This window comes from Athene noctua, chromosome 1 (genome assembly GCF_965140245.1).
Source record: "Athene noctua chromosome 1, bAthNoc1.hap1.1, whole genome shotgun sequence".
Lineage (NCBI taxonomy): Eukaryota > Metazoa > Chordata > Aves > Strigiformes > Strigidae > Athene > Athene noctua.
Window position 1 is genome coordinate 247,185,252 of NC_134037.1, and position 24,015 is coordinate 247,209,266.

A 24,015-nucleotide genomic window follows, 5' to 3' on the forward strand; every position below is an offset into this window, starting at 1 on the left:
ATTTATATGAAATGGCAGATAATAATTTTTTCAAATTACTTCAGCTGTGGTAGTCTTTGCTTTTGTCAGTAATACTTCTTTTCCTCTTTTTTTCAAATAAGATGACAACTTGAAAGTATGTCTTTAAATTATTTTTACCAAATTAAAAGGAACTATAAGTAAGAAAATATTCTTGCATATGCATTTTAGAACTACCTGTGACTGTGATAACAGCTAGAGTTTTCTAGAAAATTAACTGGCCATAGAAATCATAGAGATGCACAGTTCGCCAGTGTGGCATAATGTATAAAGCAGTGGGAAGGTGATAAGTTAAAGCAAAGAAATTAGGAAAGTACTGGTTCTTCAGGCACTGTTTTTGAACATCTCTACCCTTTTCTCACTGACAAAGTAAGGAATATAAACAGAGTAAAGACATACATTTTAGGAAATTGGTTTTGCAAATTATCTGGCCTGCTGTAGTTTTTATCTAATGCTTTTGGCACTGTTTTTATATGCAATCCTTTCAGCCTTGTTTTCTCAGACACTGAGAGCTTGATCCAATGAGCAAATACTGGTCTGCTTACCCTTCACCTGGTGCAATTCCTTGTGCTCGGTGGTTTCTGTGTGTCTGTTCTCCTGTGAGGTGTGTGATAAGAGTCCTTTAGGGCCAAATCCTACTTCTGCTGAAATCAATAGAGATCATAATTTCTGCTTTGGCAAAAGTGGGATTGAATCCTCTGTCCCCTGCAAACAGCAGAGATGTCCCCAGACCTCCTATTTGGCAACCCAGTTTCTACTACCTTATACATCTGTCATCTGCTTTATATTCAGGATGAAGATGGTAGAGAAAATACCTTTCCTCTTACAGTAGCAATTAAAGCTCCTTATTATCCTAACAGGAAGTGGCAGGGGGAGGGTACAGGTCTTTTCACAGTATTTATGATAACCCACATGAAAGTCTAGTACATACAAACATTGAGACATGAAAGTCTAGTACATACAAACATTTAGATTAACTTTTCCTTGGAGATGTCTGTATAAGAAATACTGGGACATCCTTGTGCCAATAAGGAAGAGATGTTTTTAAAAACAGTGCAAAGGAATCGCTCCCGAGTGATTCATTAGTTTAGATGCTCTGCAGGATAATAGATGGGAAAAGGTAACAAGGTGTAGCCTGTGAGGTCATTTAGGATTGCTGCCTGCTCCAGTTTGTGGAGCAGTGTCCCGTAAATTATCCTGGGAATGGAGTTGCTTTTAATCCTGCAACAGTTTACAGGTACTTTTCCCAGTCACAATGATGTTGTGTCCTCTCAAAAGGTAGTGGCTCTGCGTGTCCAAAGCGGCTGTAGAGAAACGAGGAGGAAGGATGAATGGAACAGACAGGGAAGCAAGATGAGTACATTTGGCTTAGAGGTGTTTTGACACTCCCACGGAGCAGTGTCTCAATGTATAATTTGCAATCTAAGTAACAATAGCGCTGCCTCAAAGGCAAGTTCATTGCAATACTGAGTGCAGATACCATCTTCTGTAATTGTTTCTTGAGACGGGCTTTGCTTCTAGTTCACAACTGTCGTTCATTAGTATCATGAGAGGGCATGTAGGCTTGACGGAGCAGGTATATAGGGAAATAATGTGGTTTGGCTGGCAGTCATTGCAAATGAGAAGTATTTAATAGTCATGCGATACTGCAATTACATATTACATATCATTTACGTTCGGTACTCACATAACTATATATATGGGGTTCAATATATGGGCCTGCATGTGCGTGTAAATACAAACGCACACAAGCAATTTAAGGGTTTCTTTCGTGAGTTGGGGATGACAGCACAACTCAAAAGCAGCTCATTCACAGGTAATGACTGCAGATAATGCCAAGCATGTACCAGTAAAGACTTTACGGTGTTTAAATATTAATGCCAGTGTTTGTGCAAGGTTTGAAATACATTTTTCAGTGAAAGGCGTGTTCACGGGAAGCCTGATACGGTCGACGTCAGAGTGTGGGGTTTTGTATTTTTCTCTTCTCTCTGGAATGCAGACATGTAAAGGGAAGGTGTTTCTGTGTGAGCAACGTCAGCTTGCGGCCGAGCGCGGCTGCCGCCGCCGCTAGGGGGCGCCTGGGCCTGGCCCCGCGGGCTGCAGGCCGGGAAGGGGCGGGCCCGCCCGGGGGGGGCCGGCGGGCCCCGGCGGGCCCCGCTTCACAGGGCCACAGGGCTGCGTTACAGCAGAGGGGTCCGCTTTCGGGACTTGAGCAGAACTGCTGTGGGGTTGTTTTCCGGGCAGTCGCTGTGACTGCCGCCACGCCCAGAGCACCTCATGCCTGGCTCTGTGTGCTTTTACTCCTCCCGGTGTCTTGGATCCCCCTTGCTGAGGCCACAGCAGTGAGGTCATGAAGTTGGCGCTTGAGAGCACTTTATTCATCGCCTCCTCCTGTTTCACATTACTGCTAGGCTGTTCGTGCCGCGGATGGCGTTTGTGGTGTTTAGTCACTCCCATGGTGCGGCAATATCGGTGATGATTAACATTTTTGCCGTGGTAGTATATTTCAAATGGCTACTACTTGTGTCTGTGTAATCTTCTTCAAGGGAAATACTCATTTACCAAAAATGTCTCTCTCCTGCCTTCCTATTCTCCAGATGCCACCTGATGAACAGTAGTTGCTAGTATGGACAGTATACCCTGTATAAATTCCAGATGGAAATACATCTGTTTCCAGACTAGATACTTAATTTTGTTTGTTTTGTAAAGTAATGTTGTCTCAGAGAATGTGTGGTTTTGTATAAATTGATAACTGAAATAATTAATGTTCTGTGAGATCATCTGTACTCTTAGACATGGGTTTTTACCACTGATTAAGGTGGAAGATTTTACATGAAAGCCTTGCTGAAACATTGGTATTACATCTCCAGGCTGTGCACAAAGTCATGTTCTGTTGCCATCAGAATCAGTTGGGGTGTGTGGATTTGCTGTGTTTGCGTCTGTACTTTAGGCACTTGTGTAATATAATTTGAAAACAAGTAACTTTACATATCTGTTGCACTGTTCTGACACCTTGCAACTGTACCTTGTTCTCTTATGTCCAGATAAACTATTTATTCCCGTGACCTCTTGGTCTAAAATCTGAACTTGCTACTGAACATCTTCTTCGGTTGCAGCCCCATGTGTGTAGCTTGTTCAGGCTTCACCTCTGTGTGGCAGAACATTCATGTTCATTGTTAGTTGATTCCATACATATTAAACACAGGCAGAATCACTATGCAGCAAGGAAAGGGGAAAATGTGATAGACTCGTTGAACATGTTGCTTGAATACCTGTTAGCTGAATTCACAACTTATTATTCTCCTTTACATGGAAAACGTGTGGTGGGTAGCTCACAGTGAGCTTCCTCTTGAAAATCAGAATAATCTTGTTATTGCTTCTGCTTAAATGAGTGAATAAATATTTCAGGAATTGCTTTGTTAGAGTATTATTTATTCAAATTTTATTATTGGCTGAATTTAATCTTATTTTCAATTAGTTTTATAATGCTTATGAATTATTACATCATTTTTGTAAGGAAAAAGGAAGCACTTCTTCAAGGCAGAGAGTAATACAAGCATGTGAGTCGTCCACTTAACCTGGTCATGTAATCTCATTGAGCGAGACAATTCTGCTGTCACTAAAACTTTTATGTGATTGTTGTGAATGTATCATGTCCCACTGTTTCTTTTAAAAAGTCATTCTATTTAGAAATACACTGTAAATACTTAAATGAAAAACGGGGAGAGTTTCTAATTATGTTCCTGTAATATCTAAAATGGATTAAAAATAAATTGTGGGGTTTATTCTCCTTTCTAGCAAACTTCTGAAGAGAAAGAAGTCTGGAACAGTGCTGCAGGGAGTAACTGGAGAATGGTTTGAAGAAATACAAAGAAAAAAATTTCAGAATTACATTGATGTCAATAGAATGCTAAAGCCTCCATTAGAGCATCAGCTAAGGAAGAGCAAAAACACCAGTGAGTTGCATTTTTCCATTTCCTTATCTGCATGATAATAGTGAGCAAACCAATGTAAGACTATAGCATTTCAGAGTTTAATAGCTGAGAAGTTTCCGAAATTGCATTGAGTTTCTTTTCATGTCAAAGTTTTACCAAAGATACATTTTCAAAATGACTATGTTTCTTTAAGCAGATTCTCTTAAAAGTGCAGCTGGGAGTCAAGATAGAAAACCCCTGATATTCTTATCCCATAGTTAGAATCATAAAACAGCCCAGGTTGGAGGGACATCAGAAGATCATCTGGTCCAACCTTCCATGGGAAGGGGGGCCTGGATGAGATTACGTAGCACCCTGTCGCATCTTGTAAGCTTCCAGTGATGGGGACGCCACCACATCCCTGGGGAGGCTGTTCCAATGATTGATTGACCTCACTGTAAAAAATTTATTTCTTAATCAAGATGAAGTTGCTGTAATTATAGTAAATACAGTGGTGGTTTTCCAATCAAAGCAGTAATGTTTACTTTGTACAAAACCTGTTTCATTTTTACCTAGTTTTCTTAAAGAAGCTAGAAGCACCGAAATGACATTTGGAATAAGTAGGTAACCTAGGTTTGGGTGAGAGAGGTTTGACTGTATCAGTGGGAAACTTTTCCTGGTAACACTGGGTTAAAGGCATGCCAGTGCTGATTACCAGATTGGGTGACAATGCCTGGAAGGTTGGGCTGACTGGGAAGCAACTTCTGGAGATCTCATTTCACAGGTTCTGATGCCCATCCAAAATTAACATGCACGAGAAACACCGTTTCTCTGTACCAAGCATGGCATTCTGTACTTTTTCATCTTCCATCCAGATAGTTTTCACGTGTAATATATGTTTTTATTCCATTCGCATTTCTGCATGTGTTTCATTGAGCTCTTGCTATTGTGCTTCATAGCAACTGGAAGTATTCATGTATTTAAAAAGAAAAGTGAAACCCTATTAATTTACCTGAGACTACAGACCTAGACATAACAGATCTCTGTCTTTCCTGACTATTTTTCCTCAGCAGCCCCACTAGTCCACAGCTATCTGCTATTTTTCTCTTTCAGAGATGGTCTAATTGATGTGTTAGCTAACTAAACTCTGTGTAATTGTTGTCTGGTATTTAACTTTGAAAGCTGCTGTTTCTATTTCAGATCCAAAGAAGGGGTTGTGTGGCTCAGAGGCTTGTCTAATATTTCCAACTGTATAAGTTGGTTTAATAAAAGATACTACTTCTACCCGCAAGCCTTGCTCTGGCTACATCCCTGGACCATCCTGGCTACAGCAGAGTGCTATTAGGACTCCCCTCATGTCACCTTGTCAAGTGAAACAAAGCCACCAAGAGGTTAGGCTCTGAAAGGGGTAAAGGATGCAGCATTCAGTGATTGTCACTGAAGTGAAAGCCATGTATTGCACACAGGATTTAAATCACATAACATGAATTATTCACTTCTTATTCACCCCTTGCTGTTGTTGTCAGTGACACTTTGCTCTCATTTCTGGTTTTGCTTTCTCCTACAGCCATTGGATAAGCCATCTTCAGGCTGTTGTATTGTTTCAGGCATGTGATGTTTTAAATGGTTAAAAAAAAAGACGCAGTGCCTTGTTCCCAAGTGAAGCCTTGTTTCTGGTTCCTGTGACATTTTTAATAGCAGACCTCATGGTTTCTTTCCCTAATCTGTGAGCAATACTCATCCTCTCCTTCATGCCAGTTGCCAGCTGCTTCTACAGGCAGATTGGCTTTATGTTCCGTTTGAAGAAATCAAATCATAACCTTCCCAAAGAAATCATTCATGATATCTTGCATTTCAAATACAGTTCTGATATGTAGTTTGTAGTGGAAAAAATGTACTCCAGTGCCCATGAGAATCCCATGGTAAAGAATTGTATGATACAGAAGACACGTTAGTCTGAATTACTGTTATGTAGTTACATATATGTAGCTACATACCGTTATGTAGTTATATTACAGTCTGTTAAGCCATTGTATAGCCAGGGTTGTCATATTTATATTTCTTACAAAAGTGAAAAGAAAGTGACTAATGATTGAGTGCCTCAATTTTCAAATACCTAATTTGCCCATATTTTAAAATAGCTCTGGTTTTCAAATGGTTGAGTGCTGATTACTTTCTGAAAATCAGCCTCATTTATCTCACATTCATCACCCAAAATCATTACTACTTTTTGAAACTTCAGAGCTGTTTATCTTTCTCTTAGTCTTCTAGTTAGTCATTATAAACCAGCATGTGTCATAGTCTGTCCAAAAATGTCAGTAAAACTGGATTTTCCTGGCATAAAGGTAAGCAAAAAAATTTTTTATGAAGACATAACTTTTTGTGTATACTTCAATACTGTATTTAGTAAGAACTGAAACAAACCAAATTTTTATAATATTTTTAGATCATAAAGAATTTAAAATGTCATCCTGCACAAATCCTCAAGCACAAAAGAACACTTCAGCTTCCTTTCTGGGGTTCAGATCACCTTTTGCTTGGCTTTTCTCCTTTAGAAAATCAAGGAAAAACCAGACTCAGAAGCAACCACGGTAAGCTATAATCAGAACACACGTTATTTCCAGCTTTAAAAAAGTCTATGAATTGTTCTGTGTTTTGCATAGAAAACTTTGTTAAAATTATTTTTCCAGTCTATTGTCTTTCACCTCACTGGGAAGATTGGAATTTTACTTGGTCATGTAATGAGAGTTTATCTGTTCTGTGTCAGAAGAATGAGGACTAAGTGGCAAGTAATAGGTAAAGTCTCTTGGCTAAATCTATTTTGCTCAGGTTCTGCATAAAAGCTTTAAATCTGTGAAATCCCCTAGACTTAGCAGCGGATGCATCCTATTTAATTCACTCTCAAGAGGAGAAGGTGTAAGGCACATGGGGATCTGGAGCCCTATGGCTGTGATATAACAGGAAAGCTGGCTTTCCCAGGCCATGGTAGAGAGTACCTGCCCCGGGCAGCTTTGTGGCATCACTTCCCACCGTTTCTAGCCCAGAGGCAGCTTCAAGGCAGGCCTGCAGCTTTAGCTCTAGCCGAGCAAACAGGGTGGCTCTCCAGTGCTTTTGTCTATCATGCTTTGTCAGGGCTTTGGTTTCAAATGGATCTGAACCAAAGATGGCCTCATATTCAGCGCTGGAGCTGCTGTGGGAAGAGGATCCTTCTCCTTTGCCAGCCACAGGGTTAAAGCTGCTGCTCAGAGGGAAGAGGGGGCTATGCTTGGGCTAGTTCGGCTGACTGTTCTTTCTTAACTTTTGTCCTGTGTGGTCCTGAATGTCAGTATCTCCTGAGTGAAACAGTATTATTTTTGTGTGCATTTTAGGGTAATGCTTGGGACTGGCAATCATAGGTAAAGGTGCATTGTTTAGGGCTGTGAAGTCTAAGCATGAAGCTGCAAGATCTTTAGCACAAAGAGCTGATTTTCACTCTGTGAGTCTCCCGCTGGTATTCTGGTACATGCCTGGGGCTCCTAGGTGGCATGACGCTAAAACATGGAACAGCTATAATAAACAATGGTAGGGAATGCAAGCCTCTAAAGAAATGATGATTAGTCTGATACATAGGTTTTATAGCACAGCAGCTTGCCATTGTGGAGTGTTTGTATCAAAGCAGTAGGAGATTTAAGGAGAGGTTTGAATAGAGGCTGTGAGGTTAACTCTGTAGATGTTTACTGGTCACAATTCTCCTACATAGCAACACAGCACAGAAAAAAGAATTTTGCAGTTTTAACACTGCTCCATATATGTCAAGTCCTTCCTCTTCCTTCAGCGACATAGTAATGCCCCTTGTGCTGGGACACACCACCACTGGCCCGTAGCCCTCCCTGCAGAGTAAAGGGGCACTTCTGTAACAAACTCAGATTTCAAGGGTGCTTTTTTCTGGTGCATGGTTAGGTAGCTGATGCATAAGCGAAGGTCTAGACTTTGCTGTAGAATCTAAGCATTAAAATGATTTCTTAACTTAGGAAGGCAAAAAAATAAACTACCTACTCATTGCATCAGCTTTCCTAATACATGTTTATGTGGCTTTTCCACAGCAAATCTATCGTATCTCAGGCTCAGATGCCTTTGATTTCTTACCGAACACAGCTTGAAAAATAAACAAGTCAATCCTGACGTGTAACTGAGCTGATTGCTACATTTTCTAGTCACGCCTCTCTGTCGAAAACTTCCCCCACCCTCTTCTAGGTGTTGCCGTGGCATGTGGTTTTCTTTATGCATAGACAAAGCACTGAAATAATCTGCCTCTCACCAGGTAGAGTTATTTTGGAGAGCTAGTGAAATACAATAGGAGGCAGCACTGTAAATCCTGTAAATAAGACTAACTGGAAGAAGATTTTAAATAGCTAGATATTAATGGCTGTTTAGAGGGTCCTTTCTGTACTGGAGAGACAGTTTCATCAGCTGCGGTGGTGTTTTGCTTTGAGAATAAATTATGGATCCTGCAAAAAAGAGTATGCTTATGTGGAGATACAGAAGATGCTAATAAAAGGTTTGTAACTGTAGTCTGAAGGTAGTGAAGTGTTCGATCACTTTTAGGTTCAGAGGTGTTCGGTGTTCTTGAATTCATCCTTATTCTTTTCTGATACGTAAGTGTGATTCATACTGGAAAAGAAATGCTGTTTAATTGTGTTTTCAGCATATTTGAGTTATGTGTTTTTTGCTTAGCTGGCTTCTTATGTAGGACTGATAAGAATAGTATAGAAGAAAACAGATTACGATCTGACATTAGACAACTCGGAGATGGCCTGGGGAAGACAGGTGCCTCAGTGAAAATACTAATTGGCAGCAGATTTTAATTCATGGATTTATATTATTGTTACCAGTAGTGATAGTAGTAAGTAGAGTCATCTTTTAATCTTACATTCAGTTGTCATAAAAAATATACATATGTATATAAGTGAAAAAGTATAAAATATAACTTCTTGTTTTTCATAGTGAGCAGTATTTTTCTGATGGCAAATAATTCTGAACTTGAGCATTAATTTAACTTATTTTCTGTTTATGAATAATAGATAATGTTTACAAGTATGTGTGAATGTGCGGGTGCATGTGTGTGCAAAATAATGTAAACATTGCTCAATATCCTTAACCAAAAAAGAAACCGAATTACTTTTTCTTAAAATTAAGCAGTATTTCTCTGAAAGTAAGCAAAACTTTAATTATGAAATGCTGAAAAACTTAGTTCAGAAAAAATAGTGAGGCAGTTTGAGAAATGGAGACATTGGCATAGAGAAAAGATTAAAATAACCTTGTCTGTATAAGTTGGCAGGGAGGAAAACAAAGCAGGATGCAATGACCAGTTATTTCTGAAAGAACAGTGACAACAAAGACATGGAGAAATTTAGAATAGTGCCAGAGGTGCAAATGAAAATTTAATTTTTGCCTTGACTATCACAAGACATTTCTAACTAACATGTCTACTTCGTGTAGCTTCAGTGCAAGGAGCAATTAACACAACACCAAGCATAGCACTAAGTGGGAAGAACTGTAGAGCAGATTTGCACAGTAAAGCTGAAGAAGAGAGCTTCTAACAAGGCTTTTACATTTTTGTTATGCATATAATTAAAATTAAGGTAACTTGCTAATCCGCAGGGCTTCATTGAACTTGGTTTGCAGGAAATTATTGTTAAAAACTCTGAAACGTAAGTTTCATTCTTAATTTGTTGTAGAAGCACTAGAACATATGTAACATTATTTTAGTTTAAAGGAAGAGCTACATACATATCTGAGTCCTGGTGCAGTAAACTTCATTCACAGGGAGTGGTAACCCACTGAATTAATGGCTGTTCATATTCAGTTTCCTTTCATATTCATTTCCTACAAGGAAAAATTAGGAGTTTCAGATTCAGATTGTCTGGTTGGATCCTAAGCCCACTGAGGTCAACAGGCTTGTTTCCTTTGGTTTCAGTTGGACCCCATGTCAGAGAGGAATCCTGGTTTTACAGTTCACAATTACAGAAGCAAAAACAAATTGCACCTTTCAACTGTTCTTCCCTGCCTGCAAGCACATTGCAAACAAATGACAAAGCACTTCAGGAGGAAAGGCTGGGCCACAAGGAACCTGCCAGCAAGCCGGTTTATACTTGCTGTTGAAGCACAATAAAGTAGTCTGCCTGAGCACAGGAAGGTTTTAAGAGCCTAAGAACAAGGTCATTCAAAAAGACTTTGAGACAAACAGGACTGAGCAGAACCGTCTTTCCCTACTTCACTTTCTCTCAAGAATTAACTTCCTGGGAAAAAACAGTTTCTGAGACAAGGAAGAACTGGCAATAAGCACAAGCCGAACAACTTTCCTTCAGGGCTTTTGAAGGGACTGAGTTTGCTTAGTTATAAAATAAGGATCTGCAGAGTCAAATAGACTTACTGAAGTCAAGTCCTGTTCTTGTTTCTTTAGTTTATTTTGTATTTGTATGTCTGCAAGTCACCCCGTAGAACAGAATACCTTTTATGTTCAGGGCTTCTCGTCTTGTTCTAACCACTGCATTACTCACAAACGCTCTAGCCAGTTCTCTGCCAAGCCCTTGCAAGTCCTATATAGCTTAGGAAAGCAGATGAGCCTTGTACCATGTGTTTAAAATTGGTAAATACAGGCTGCTTCGGGTGAGTAGCATCAAGTTCCAAAGTTCACACTGAAAACAATCTGCTGTCTGTCTCCTTCACAGGGGCAGAGCACAGCTCTGCATCTGAACAGGGTGAAATGGAAGAGAAAAACAATAGAACTGCAGATGCAAACCACTTACAGATTTACAACTAGTTAACTTTGGCTATTTGTAGTACCTACTAAATCACTGTTGTTTGGAAAAAGGAGTAATACTATCTTATCATAACACTGGACTGAAGCAATCACTTTATGGCTGTTGCAGACACTGAGATATCAGTAGGTTGAGTTCATTCTTGGCTGTGCACCTACGACACGTGCAAGCTCACAAGGCCAAACTGAATGGTACGTTTCCCCAGCATTTTTTTGTTAGCAGGATAATTTGCGGGGGGAAGGATGGATTCTTCATCAAGCAACCTTTTTTCAGATGCTTCTCAATAGTTGTTAAAGAGAAACTGCTGTGTATTTACTACCTGGTAAAATTACATCACATTCCTTTTCAAAGCCAACATTTAAATCCTTCTGCCTACAGATATGACAGTTCTGCTAGCCCATCTTCAAAAGTGGAAGAAATGGCAACGGTAAGTAGCTTATCCACTTCATGGTCAGCAATGTTTAAACTGCAGATTTTTCAAAAACTAGTCCCCTTTGTTTAGGCTGTTGATATAACACCTGTTTAAACAGTATTCTTGTAGTTCTTGTTTTAAACACTGAGTAAAATGTCAGTGTTGTGAACCCGTTGAATGCAGTAGAATGAGCTTGTTAACTATACAAGTCTAAAGTTTTCAGAGGTAAACCCTAAGTCTAGCTCTGATCAGGTTTCAGTTCTCCCTTCATGATGGAATAATTGCATGGATAATTTCTTAGCCAAAATCCTCACATATTTTGGCAACTGTAACCAACATGCAAATAGGTCAAGACTCACACTGAATAAATAATCTAGTATATTTACTTTGTTTCTTTTCATTTGTACAAGGGTGAAAAAGAGTAGCGGACATGGCCAGGCAGTAAGCTACAGCCTCTCCTGCAACATTTCCATGCACAGAATTAGTGTGTAAATGTAAATTTTGACAGTAGGAAATTATTTTTTGGCTGAATGTTCCATTTTTATAAGCACAAGCTCAATTTAAGGATGAAACAACAGATTTATTTCTGATGTAATTTAAATGCATGCTGTTGAAATAAATAGATTTCCTCCAAGGATGGTATTTGCTATTTTAATTACTTTATTGCTCTGTATTACTAACATGTCTTTCCTCCTCTTCAATTGTGTGGTATAACCACAGAGGGGACTAAGAAGGTATACAGTATATAATCAAAGGTATAGAAGAGGTAAATTGGCCACCTCTCTTCTCTCATATTTCAAAAACAAAGGGATAATCTATATTAATATATGACTGAACAAAGATCTTATCAGAGAATCCTGCCTGTTATACAAATAGACTAGAATAGCTAGACAAGTAAAAAATTATGAATATTGAGAACTAAAAACTAGTAAGGGTTTTTATTTTAAAAAAGGAGGAAGAGTCTCAGCTAAAATAACAGCAGTTCAGCAGTTGTCTGCACTTCTACCATCTGAGACTGTGAGCTGAGAGAAATATGGATGGGTAGGAACCTCTCCTTAACATGTAACCTAAACTCAGATGACATTTATCCCACTGCTAAGGTAATTTATCACAGACCCCTAAAGTGCTGTCTTGCAATACGAAAATTGGCTGTGGTGTTGAACTATTAAATCTCTGTTGGGAGGTCCGTGTGTGAATTTTAAAATGTGCTGTCAAGGAAGAAGTGATAAGGCAAAACTAAATTAAGAGATACAATGCATTAAGGATACATATGGAAAATTTGTAAACTATGTCCCTTATTATAAGGTTATTATAACTCATGTATCTAAAACATGCTACAATATGAGGACAAGATGAGCAAATCTCCATATTACATGTGTAAAAGTCTCTAAAATGTATGCAACTTTACAATCCTCAGTTGTATATTTTGATAATACAGTATTTAATGGACCCACAAAGAGTTTACTGATCTGTGTGACTTGTGACACGTGAAGCGTGATTTTAATCCACGTGTAGAACTAAAATCATGTTGCATTACAATTTTTAACAGGCTGAAATGTGTAATTCCCCAATGTCAACTGAAACAAGTGGTCATTCTTTTGATGCTAACCAAAATGAAATGATGGAGAAAAGTACACAGGAATGGAATGAACAGCTAGAGAAGGAGTTTTTCAGTGGTAAGTGTGTGTCCTTACTTTGTTCTGATGTTTTTGTTACCAGAAGTGATGGTGGTGACTGGGTTCAGAGAATTTTCTGCAAAAGCATCGGCTGTAAAGATACAGCTCATTACTTTCTAGCATAGTGGCTACTTTTTGCTGGCTTTGACAGCAGAATGTCTACTCCGACACTGACTTCAAGATGTGTCACTGGTCACTCTTAGAGTGCATTTCATCTCATACTGATCCAGTTCAGAAAAATCACACCCTGAAAGCATACATTTCTCTCTGCTGATTCTGAATGGAGTCCATATTGCATCCTTTAGATGCAGACATACACTTATGTAAGAAGTTCATCCCAGTTTCCTGCATGCATAATTTTGATAATGATGAATTACTGGGCCTGGTTTTATGAATTGTGAAGCCTCCGACCACAGAACCAAGAGGCATTATGGTATTCAGGTAGCTTTCTGGGAGCCCTTATAGCAGCACCAGGTTTTTTTCTCACTGCTAGGAAGAGAGGCAACATCAGACCCAGCCTGTGGGAGTACAGAGGTGTTCTTCCATAAACTTTCTCAGCTCTTTGCAAAAAACTGCCCATGAATATTACTTTCTATTACCCAAAATTACAAGAAATCACAGATTGAAAGCATGAGTGGGAAGCAATCGGTGAGTCGCTGGAAGAGGAGAGCACTGCATGGTGACAGTGGTTCTTCTGAAACTCACATGCCTGTCACTGCTTTTGGGTGTCAGTGATAACTGTGCACACTTGCCCACTGACAGAGGAGAACTGTACGTAGCTTGGCTGATGTCCTCCAAATGGAAGACTCAGAAACAACTCATCTTTTTTCTTGTTCTAAACTGACTCTCTCAGGAGTCTTCTCTCTCCAGTGCTGAAGAGAAACTTAGAAAAATGGAAAATTTTAGTACCTTTGTATCACCTTTTATTCCAAGTATACATACCTAGCTATGCTTTCTTAATGATTATGTACTATTAACACAGATCTGCAGTGACTGATCAGTCAATCTTTTTTATTTAAATGGATTAGGAAATGCTGTAGCACAACAGCCGTATCCATTTGTGTTTACATCTTATGTGCGCTATTTTCAAAATACAAAAAGAATACAGTTAGTGAAGGCATAATTGTTTTTGCCAATAGAAATACTTCAAATACAATTCTGTCACTCAGTCTTATGACTGAATATTTTGGTTAACTGAGCTGTATAGCATTTAATTCCAGTTCATGAGACTGTCTATATATAAAAATACAGCTTTGTTGCTAGAGTGAATCACAGGTTCCTACCTATTTTGTTACCCCTTTTTATTCAAAGCCATTTTCAGTGCTCATTTTAAAGTAATAAGCTACAATTTCATAGAGAGAATTTCTTTTCTGAATTAAAAAAAACAGTTAACATGTCAGACTACTGAACATGTTTGATGGTTTGCAGGATTCTGTGTTTCTTACAGTCACATTATAACTGTGCTTTGTGAACATACAGAAAGGTCTATGTTTGCCTAGTGAATTCTCTTCAGGAATTGTTTTGCTTACAAACTAGATTTGGAAAGTTTATACACACATATATTCAGCATTAGTAAGAATTCAGACTTCAAATTGCTTTTTTTTTTTTTTTTAAATATTATAAAGACTAACATTTACATAAAGAGCAGTTTTAAGATCAGTCATGGAGCAGCACATTTTTTTCCTTGTAGTCATAATGGGTGACTGCTGAAAGGTCCTGTGGAGGAAGAATGAGAGATTTGGGAAGGGTTATGAAAGCTGAGAAGCTGACTCCCTTCAAAACCAGTTCTAATTATTAATGTAGTACATGAAAATTTTAAACATAAATATAAGATTATTAAAGAAAACAAAACCAAGTATCTTTTTTTTCCCTGTGCAGTTCTAAATGACCTGGATGACCAGCTGGCCCAGGAACAAGCCCAAGACCCAGTGGACAGGACAGTTACTACTAGCAGTACATCAAATGTCCAGTACAGTAGTGCACTCCCTACTCCAAAGAGGCAGACTGCTAGTAGGGGTCAACACAGAAATGACTGGAATGACATGCCTAGCACATTTTTCCCCGATGGTCTGAGAACAATAAGAGCAAAAGATGAACACAAGATTTTCGTCAGACCAAGGAAATTACACAGTGCATATATAAACTGGCGCCAGACAGCCTTTCAAGAAGATTATAATTATGGTGATCCAGTCGATGGAAATCCTCATCTACTAAGCAGCAGGTTGTCTTCCATTTCTTTCGGACGGTCTTCAGAAGGTAGCTTATATCCTCCTTCCATAACACAGAACAGTGGATTTAGGCACAAGAGTTGTATGAACAGGGATACAGCTGGCAGAAGTTACTCTGTATGTTCCCTTCGGAGATGTTCATCATCAGTATCTTCTGACCAGCTATCAGCATCTAGTTTACAACATCCATTGGCAAGGGAGAGCAACAATGGTTTTGTACCAAGGTTTGGTCGACAGAACCCAAAGAGAATTCCTCTGTCTTCTATTGTGTGGAACAACACACCAGACTCTCCTGGACAAACATCAACTCAAGAAAAAATGTTTAGAACCCAATCACTGATGGAGATTCATGCTCCAGACCATGGTAGATATCCTAGTTCTGTGCAAGAAACCAAGAAATATGCATGTTACCACTCAAAACACCACTACAGAAGATCTATTTCAAGCAGTAGTTGCTTTAGTAGAGTTAGTTGCCCTGACAAAGTTACTTCTCTGTTGCCCTTTGATAACTGGGAAAATTATCCATTATACAAATCAGAAAATAATCTCTCTAGATCCTACTACAGAGATGCTTCTCATGGCAAGTTGTATGCAAACCAAAAGAATTCTCCTTATGGAAGAGAAGACAGCTCTCCTTCTTGGGCTGATATTCCTCAGTACTACAGTGATGAAGCATTTATTTCCCCTGATGCCAGCTTTGAAATTATTATGGCTAATTTAAATGACCAGCAGTTGCCACATACAAAAAATGCCAAGTTTGGTTCACAGCGCCTACAGAACGATTTTCACATGTATTCTCCAGAAAATACAAATATCAGAAGGATAATGAGAAGTGCAAATAGAACTTGTTCAGAATTCACCGAGGGCTGTCAGCCTTGGCTAAGTTATAACTCTTCAGTTTCTTCATCTAGTACCAGAACTGATGAGTCAGTCTTTCCTAATTCAAAGGACCAAACAAAACTTATAGGACTGAACAGGAATTCAGTTGTCGTTACACAAAGAAGTACTAAGGCAGACTTTACACAACTAGAACAGGCTGAAGGTATGAAACTGCCAGGTGAAGACATGCCGTTACAGTCAGTTCCTCAACAAGCAGATACAAACTACATCAACACTCAGAGTTTTCCCTCTAACAGCCCTACTTCTGCCATGTTGCAAAGCAATGCATCTCTCTTTAACACAATGAGATCAAAGAGACAAACCCAAGTCACTGCCAGAGGCGATATTGCAAAAATGTATACATCAAACAGTGATAAAAGAAATGTACAAATGAAGGAAAACAATCGCCCACCCAACAGTGCGTTCGGCCAGCCTCCCTGCATTTTGCCAGCTGATGAGAGCAGGAAGGAACCTCTTCTTCCAAGTCAGAAAGAATGGGAACATAATCTGCGTTATGCAGCAAAAAGAGAGAGCATCAAACAGGATAATCGGAGTGCAGAAGCCATTAACCAAGCTACTCCAAAGAGACAGTCCTCACTGCTGAATGTTGCTTCCACTCCGTCTACTGAAAAATTAGCAAACTGTCAAGGCATGTTGTCCTGTCCTCCCAGTTGTTCATCTAGCTCCTCACAAAGCTCTCCACAAGCACTTTCTCATAAAGACAGTTCTAAATGTTTAGGAACACTAACTAGCTCTTCAGTAAATTGCACCGTTACTGAATCTCGAGCAGAATGTGGAAAAACAGCTCAAGTGAGCAGAACAGGTGTTACCCAAAAGATTTCAAAGAAAACACTGCAAAATACAAGCACTTTATTTACTAAGGACTGTAATGGACAGTTCATTGCTAGTTCTCCACAAAATGGAAATTCTGGAAATATTTATATGCATAGACTTGATGGAGACCCTAAGACCTCTGAACATAGTTTAAATTATTTTTGCCTTGAAAAAGAAAGTGGAAAAATAAGGAGTAATTCACCTTATGTTGAAAGGCTTCATGAGCAAGACAACTTGCTGAGACATACCAGTAGCTGCAGCATTACTGGCTCCCCTAGCAGAAACAGCCTCAAATCTCCTGACCCACTTGTTATTTATTATACTTTGCCTAGAAAATCAGCCAGCATTGCTGGCAGTATTATGTCAGGTACACCCATCTCTTTACCTAGAGAAAGTAGAACAACATGCAATTATTTAAGGTCTGAAACTCCACAGAGAGCTGATGCTTTTTATCCTAATCAAAGAGATGTGTCTTGTTTAGACAAAAAACATTCCTTTTTAACTTCACCATCATTAAATGTTGCTACAAGTAACAAAGAGAAAGATTACCCCAGTACTTTAACCAAAAGTCCTAGTAATTCAGTAAGTAGTAGTACATCAGTCGAACTGACAGACAGATGTAAACATCTAAGTAGAAGAGAATCCTGTGTGTTTTCAGATTGTAAGGAGAGGGGAAATTTTTTGCAGAAATATAAAACTACGAGCACTTTTACAGTTTGTGTCGATGAAGATCATGTCAAGTATCATGAACTAGTTTCAATTTATTACACATTACCACGGAGGCATTCAAGAACATTTTGTAACCTCTTTAGAGATAATCCAGAGGATGCAGATCTACCTTGTCCCAAAGAAAATACTCTGTCATCAAGAATACAAAACAAGAAAAATGAAGGTCATGTGAGTTTAGCAAATGTTTTTTTCCCCAGTACTTTGGAAAAAGAGGTGCCTTCATATTCTTCTGACCAAGTATCTTCATCTCTGGTCACACCTCAGAACTTAGGAACTGCTGTTGATAGTGAAGAAGAGAATTCCCACTTATCTCCTAACTCTGAGAAGATATGTAGCTCAAAGTCAGTGAGTGTGGTACATAACAGCCAAGATAGTTCAGATCTTTCATTAGCAGAAAATGTGCTTTCTGACATGGTAACAAAAGAAATTTCTTTTGGTGGTCCACAATCCACTCCAATAGTGGCTAAGTCAGATAAGGGCATTTCTGATGCTTCAAGCAGCCAAAATACAGAAATATGCCTAAAAGAAAAGGAAGTTTTACAAACAACCACACTGCTAATGTCCGCTTTATCAATCCCATCCAAGCCAGGCAGACATTTAGAAAATCCTTTGTATTCTACTTCAACAAATAAAAATATTATACAGAAGGGAAACTCTGAAAACTGCTGTCAGCCCCCTGAAGTAAACACCAATAAAAATCTGAGCGGTTTACTCCTCCACCCAGGAGGGAAGAGTTCCCTTGGAGGGAAAGGTAACACAGAGCGTGCTGATGTGCCCGTTCCTCCTGGGGAAGGCAAGTACAGGGATAGTACTGAAGTCAAACAGAGAGTAAATTTCCTACATCAAACCACCCCTCTGTATAATAATAAATGTAGTGGACTGCAATTAAGGGCTGGCAGTTCAAGAAAAAATGCAAATGATTTCAACTCTTGTAGCAAAGTACTTTCAAAGTCTCAGAACAAAGCATCCGAGGTAAGCACAGCTTCCAGTGCTGCTCCATTACTTCAGCTAGGTGAGGTGGTTAGCACAGATACAGGTGAATTAAAGAACTCAGAAATTAAGAAAGAGCAAAACTCACAGAGTACTTGTATAGCTAAAGATTATAGTGGTTTGCAGGAATCAGAGAGGCACAGTGAAGGCAGCCTGAACATTAACTGTAAAGATAAAGTCCTCAGGGTTACACAAGATCAGAAGACAACACAGAGTGCTGAAGATGAGAACAAGCTTCGCTTTGAATGCGCAAGAGAGAAAGTCAAAGATATAGAAAAAAGGAAAAACAGACCTTCAATTAAAAATAAACTGGCAGCTGTTTACAAAACAAGTCGAAAATTTTCAAGTAAAAATTTACCCCCCAAACCACACATAAGTAATATTTTTTCACAGAATGATGGAAGTGCCACTTCTTCAGAGGTTGACATGTCTCTTGACTCATTGATTTCAGTGGATTCTTATCAGCCATTCCTGCAGTTGGACAATGAAAATCAGAATCACAGTCTGGACCCTGATAAGAATATGACAAGACCAAGAACAGCTAAGAATAAGAAGACTGAAAATCAGAATGACCCTTCTTTGCTTGTTAAGAACAGCAACTGGAAGTCCTTTACAAGCTCATACACCCGGAAGGAAGCCATCAGTCCCCCCAAAAATACAGTGAATGTGGAAAATAGGCCAAATGTTACAACCCTATTTCCAGATAAAGCAGTAACCACAAGAAATAAGAATTCCCAAACACCTGATCTCAGGTTAGAAAGCAAAAGCCAGCCCATCTCTCCTACTGCTGCTCCATCAGACCTACTGGATGATGAGAAAAGAAGAGCTAGCAGTCATGCCTGCAGTCCTCCCTTGCCTCTTCTATCTGACAAAAACTCAAACACATATGTAAATAGCTGCTTGCAGGCAGACATATGTCCAGGGCAAAACTTGACTTCCCAGACAGTGCTTGGTCAGTGTCAAAATACCTCTCAGTCTGCTAGCTTAAAAAATGCTAACTTACAGAGCTATCAGTTGCGCAAGAGTCATGCCAAAAGTCAGCGTGAGCGTCACCTTTCTGAGGGTATTTGTGCTCGAGATTCTGATGAGACCTTTGCTTCGGGAAGCAATATTCTACCAAAAGATGGTATACATGGGAAAAGATTTAAGTCTTACTCGGAGCTGTTGTCTTGTGATGAAAATGAAAACTGGGCATCGGATGATGAAAAATGTTACAGCACTAGAAATCTGATGTATCCTTCTGTTGAATTTGGTATATTTGGCAAAGAACAACAGTTGGCTTTCCTGGAAAATATCAAGAGGTCACTCACAGAAGGGCGATTGTGGAGACCTTGCTTTCTTAATAACCCTGGTGCTCTCAGAGATAGAGACCCCCCTTCTATAAACAGGGCTGAGCTTTTGAGCTCAAGTTCTGCTGGGAGCAAAATGTCATCAGCTGCTTCATCCCCCCGAGAGCCGACTGATACCTACCGGGAGTACCCAGCAGCTTATTCGGACTCAGACAGTGATACCACCACCGATGATGAATACTACCTAGATGAGATAGATAAAGAATCAGAGCTATGAAGGGCCCGTGGTACTAAAATGGCACAACAGCTCAGGAGTTCCTGGGCAGGCGAAAACATGGAAAATACTTTGAGCCAGTTCTTGTGCTGCTATAAATTGGTACAACTTCATTAGTTTTAAAGAAGTTAGCATGCTATGTTAGCTGAGCATTTAGCTTCTGTATTAAATATGGGCTTCATCATTGTTGTTTCTCCTAGCAGGGAAAAAGAACGTTAAAAAATCCCTTCCTCAAATAATAGAAGGTAAACAACTGTGAAGCTTTGGGCAGCGTAGCTCCAGAGATGGCTTTCTTCTGAGTCACCAAGCAGTGGCTTATGCTCTTGCCAGCTATGCCGTGCTGGAATGGATGAATTCTAGTGTGAGCTACTTTTTCTTACAAGACTTAACAGAAAACCAGGAGGTTACTTTGCTAATAAATTGTTCTTTCTCCAGTTTCTGTCATTTACCAGATCAAGCATGATAATGCCAATCTATCTCACTCCCACAAAATGAAACCTGTTCAATTTTTACAGCATATTCTGGTTTTTCTGCATTCCTGGGAAACATAGCAGCAGTGTCCTCGGTGGTACTTGTTCTACCATGCACTTGATGTGGATGCCACACCGGGATTTTTCTCCTCAGTACTGCAAGAGCAGTGAGCAATGTGAGTTACACAAGTGCTGCTAGTGCATAGGAAACAGCTCAGCAAAGGGCACAGCACTGGAAAACTCACTGAAATTCCCGAGGATGTTAAGAAACACAGCTGAGCTTGGAAATGTTCTTCTCAGAGATGGGAGATTCATAACCAGCACAGTTTTGGTTACAGTTGAGATGAATGGCCAGATTTCTGCTTTGATTTAGGAACAGGTTAATTTGGGTTAATAACCTGACTCTTCAAACCACACAAAAGGTAAAAATATTTACCCTATTTGTTTCCTATATAAACCTCATAGGTTGAATCCTAAATTGTCCTACTAGTGGGAAGACAACCATAACAACGACGACTTGTTACACCCCAAAGTTCCCCCGCTGCCTCTGCTCAGCCGCTCTCGGGGTGAGGCACCTGCAGCCGCTGGGCTCCTTCAGGGCAGCACCACCCGAAGCAGCCCGAGAGGGCACCTCCTGGGTCACGTCTGCGCCATACAGACTGGCAGGGGTTTACATACAAAGTAAATAAAACCCGTGAGAAATGCTCTTTGCCTTTGCTAAATTGCTGTCCCTTCTTGGTATTTTTCAACTGTTCCTGCTGTCACCACAGTACTGTTTATCCTTTGAACTGCACGGCTGTGAACATTTTCCAGTCAGCCACACCAATAATGTAGTATTATTACTCAGTAGCCAAAACTTGTCCCTGGCCATTAAATTTCTAACTAAGCTTCGATCTCTTTCTTTATGCAAAATCAGAAGTGGCTCACTGAGCGAGAAGATAGTATTTTTAACTAATTGCATTTACTTCTACTTTATTTCTAAATTCACATATGGTCTAAAATGATGATCCATATTTTTGATACACTTTTTAATTCAGTGAGATTCCTGTAGGACATAATTATATTTTTGTAACTGGAAGGACGTATACCGGTATTTTAAAATAATATATTTTACACAAAACAAGCAATGCTTGTATCACTGACTAATCCACAAGAAACTAAAAGATGAAAATATAGAAGGTAACTGGTATCCTTATTTTTTTATACTGTAAACTTCGTTAAAGAAGTGGGTTTGTAGTTCAAATCTGTATCAATATATAAGTATTATTACTTTATACTGGGGTAATTTGTCTTTTGTTGTACATAGAAGGACTAATATAAACTCTATTTATAGTCAGAATTGATCTCTATGACATGCCTGTTTTGGAAGGATATAAGCCTATGGTGGAAGGAAATGACTACTGTATAATTGCAATCTTGTAAAAAGTGGTATTCTAAGGAGACATGATGTTTTTCTTTAAATGGCTCTATTTTATACATACAGGACTCCATAAAGTAAGACAGTAAAACCAGCTGAGTATCAGTGAGGAATTTCTGCTGCTGTACATTTCTGCAAAATATGTTAATCCCAAAATTGGGAATACCAGCCTACATAAGGTATAGAATAATAAAGTAAATGTTTACAAAGGAAGTAAATAGTAATATAATTTTTCTTGACTAAAGTGGATGGTTTAGAATATTTTTATTTGTAACTATTTTCTACCTGTTCAACAGAAGTTGGATTAAGTTCTCACTTTGTTGTCTTTTTTTTTTTTTTTTTTTTTTCCATTTGCTATGCTATGTATGTACAGGAAGTCCAGTGGCTTGGTTTAATGTAAGCAAGTAAAAGCTGCTTTTGGTCATAAATCAGTTGTGGAAGATTGCAGCCTACTAAGGATCTGTAAACTAGTATTTACGCTGAATAATGGTATTCTCTGAAACAGTCAATTGTGTGAAAACAGGGAGAAATACCCTTTGAATAGTGATCAGCTCCATTCAGTTTAGCAGAGCCAGATTTTGACACCTTCACTCTTCCAAGCTTTTTCTTTGGCAGAAGTATATTCTATAAATGTTCATAATTTATAGGATTTTCGTATTTTAAATTATTTCTCTGAAATAAATTCTGCATTCAGATGAAAAAATGTGTTTGGACTGTGTTTTTCACTTACTGTGAGTGCTATAGATGGTTTATTTGGAAAAAAAAAAAAAATCCAGCGTCTTGGTATTGTTGCCAGGGTGCTGACAGCAAACAATGCCATAGATTTAAAGGGAGGCACCCAACCTGGGTCCATCACGCAGCTGTAGGTATCGGTCACGCTCGCTGCATGGCTCAGGCCTGCCTCGTGCAGAGAGTGCACACGGCTGCCTTCTCCTTTCCGACCAGCTGACAAGTCTCTACTACACAAATAGTTTTCCATCAGCGGTAGAATCTTTACAGTAGACGGGTTAATCCCTTAGCAAGTCATATACCTACAACTTGCCTTGAGGAGCCAATACTCCATGTAGGGGCCAAGGGTAGTGTTTGATGAGTAGTTTTACAAGGTGATGAGCTCCACGTGAAAATCACTTCAGCTGGAACTAGGCCTGAGTGGAGCCTGGCTGTCTATGTGCAGTGTGATGGGGTGCGAGACTCACCACTGTCTTTCAGCGTTAATTACTACAGCCAGTATATGTGGTACCTGAGTTCACTGACGCAGTCCCTCGGCCTGGTTTCAGAAGGAAACATGGTTTATGAGCTAAGGTGGTGTTTCTATCTAGAACTCTGTCCACCCATTAGGTCACTCATGTCCCCAGATGACCTTTGACCTTTCTAACATCTCAATGACATTTGAAAGAAGGGACAGAAATTGTGGTTTCATCACAGGGGAGCTCAAGCTGGGAGGGACCTCAGGAGGTCTCTGCTCCAACCTCATGCTCACAGCAGGTTGGCTCTGAGGTCAGACCAGGCTGCTCAAGGCTTCATCCAACTGGGGCTTGAAAATCTCTAGGATGGAGAATGGACAGCCTCTGGGCAACCTGTGCCTCTGTCCGACTGTCCTCATGGAGGAAACATGTTACAGGCCAAGCCTCTCTTCTTTCAGGTTCTGCCATCTCTCATCCTTCTGCCCTGCACCATCTCCTCAGTGGTCTCCCCAGGGGCACTGGGGGCTTCTGTAAGGTCCATCCCCTCTGCGAAGCTCCCCCAGCCTTTCCTCACAGGTCCAGGTGCTCCATTTCCACCATCTCAGGGGCCTCCTTTCAATTTGATCCAGTTTATTGATGTCTTGTACTGGGGAGCCCAAACCTGGATGCAGTATCTAGATGTGGTCTAACAAGCACTGAGTGGAGGAGGATAATGACTCCCCTCACCCTCTGGCTCTGCCGCTGTTCTTACAGCCAGGGCCGCCGTTGGCCGTTGTTGCTGCCAGGACTTGCTGATGGCCCATGCCCCCCTCACTGCCCACCCGGACCCCGGGGCTGTTCCCTCAGAGCCGCTCCCGGCAGCTGGTCCCAGCCTGTACCAGCACAGGGGTGGCTCCTTCCC

The 24,015-nt window shown here is 39.9% G+C and overlaps 1 protein-coding gene across 1 annotated transcript in view; it reads left to right on the forward strand.

Moving 5' to 3' along the window:
* The window catches only part of EXPH5 (exophilin 5), a 37,023-nt gene extending 14,486 nt beyond the window's left edge, over positions 1–22,537 (forward strand). The window contains exons 2-6 of the mRNA XM_074915974.1: positions 3,817–3,974; positions 6,379–6,523; positions 11,111–11,159; positions 12,694–12,820; positions 14,699–22,537. Coding sequence (XP_074772075.1) covers positions 3,817–3,974; positions 6,379–6,523; positions 11,111–11,159; positions 12,694–12,820; positions 14,699–20,046 — 5,827 coding nt within the window. The 3' untranslated portion in view covers positions 20,047–22,537. The remainder of the gene's footprint in view (positions 1–3,816; positions 3,975–6,378; positions 6,524–11,110; positions 11,160–12,693; positions 12,821–14,698) is intronic.
* Positions 22,538–24,015: the final 1,478 nt, after the last annotated feature.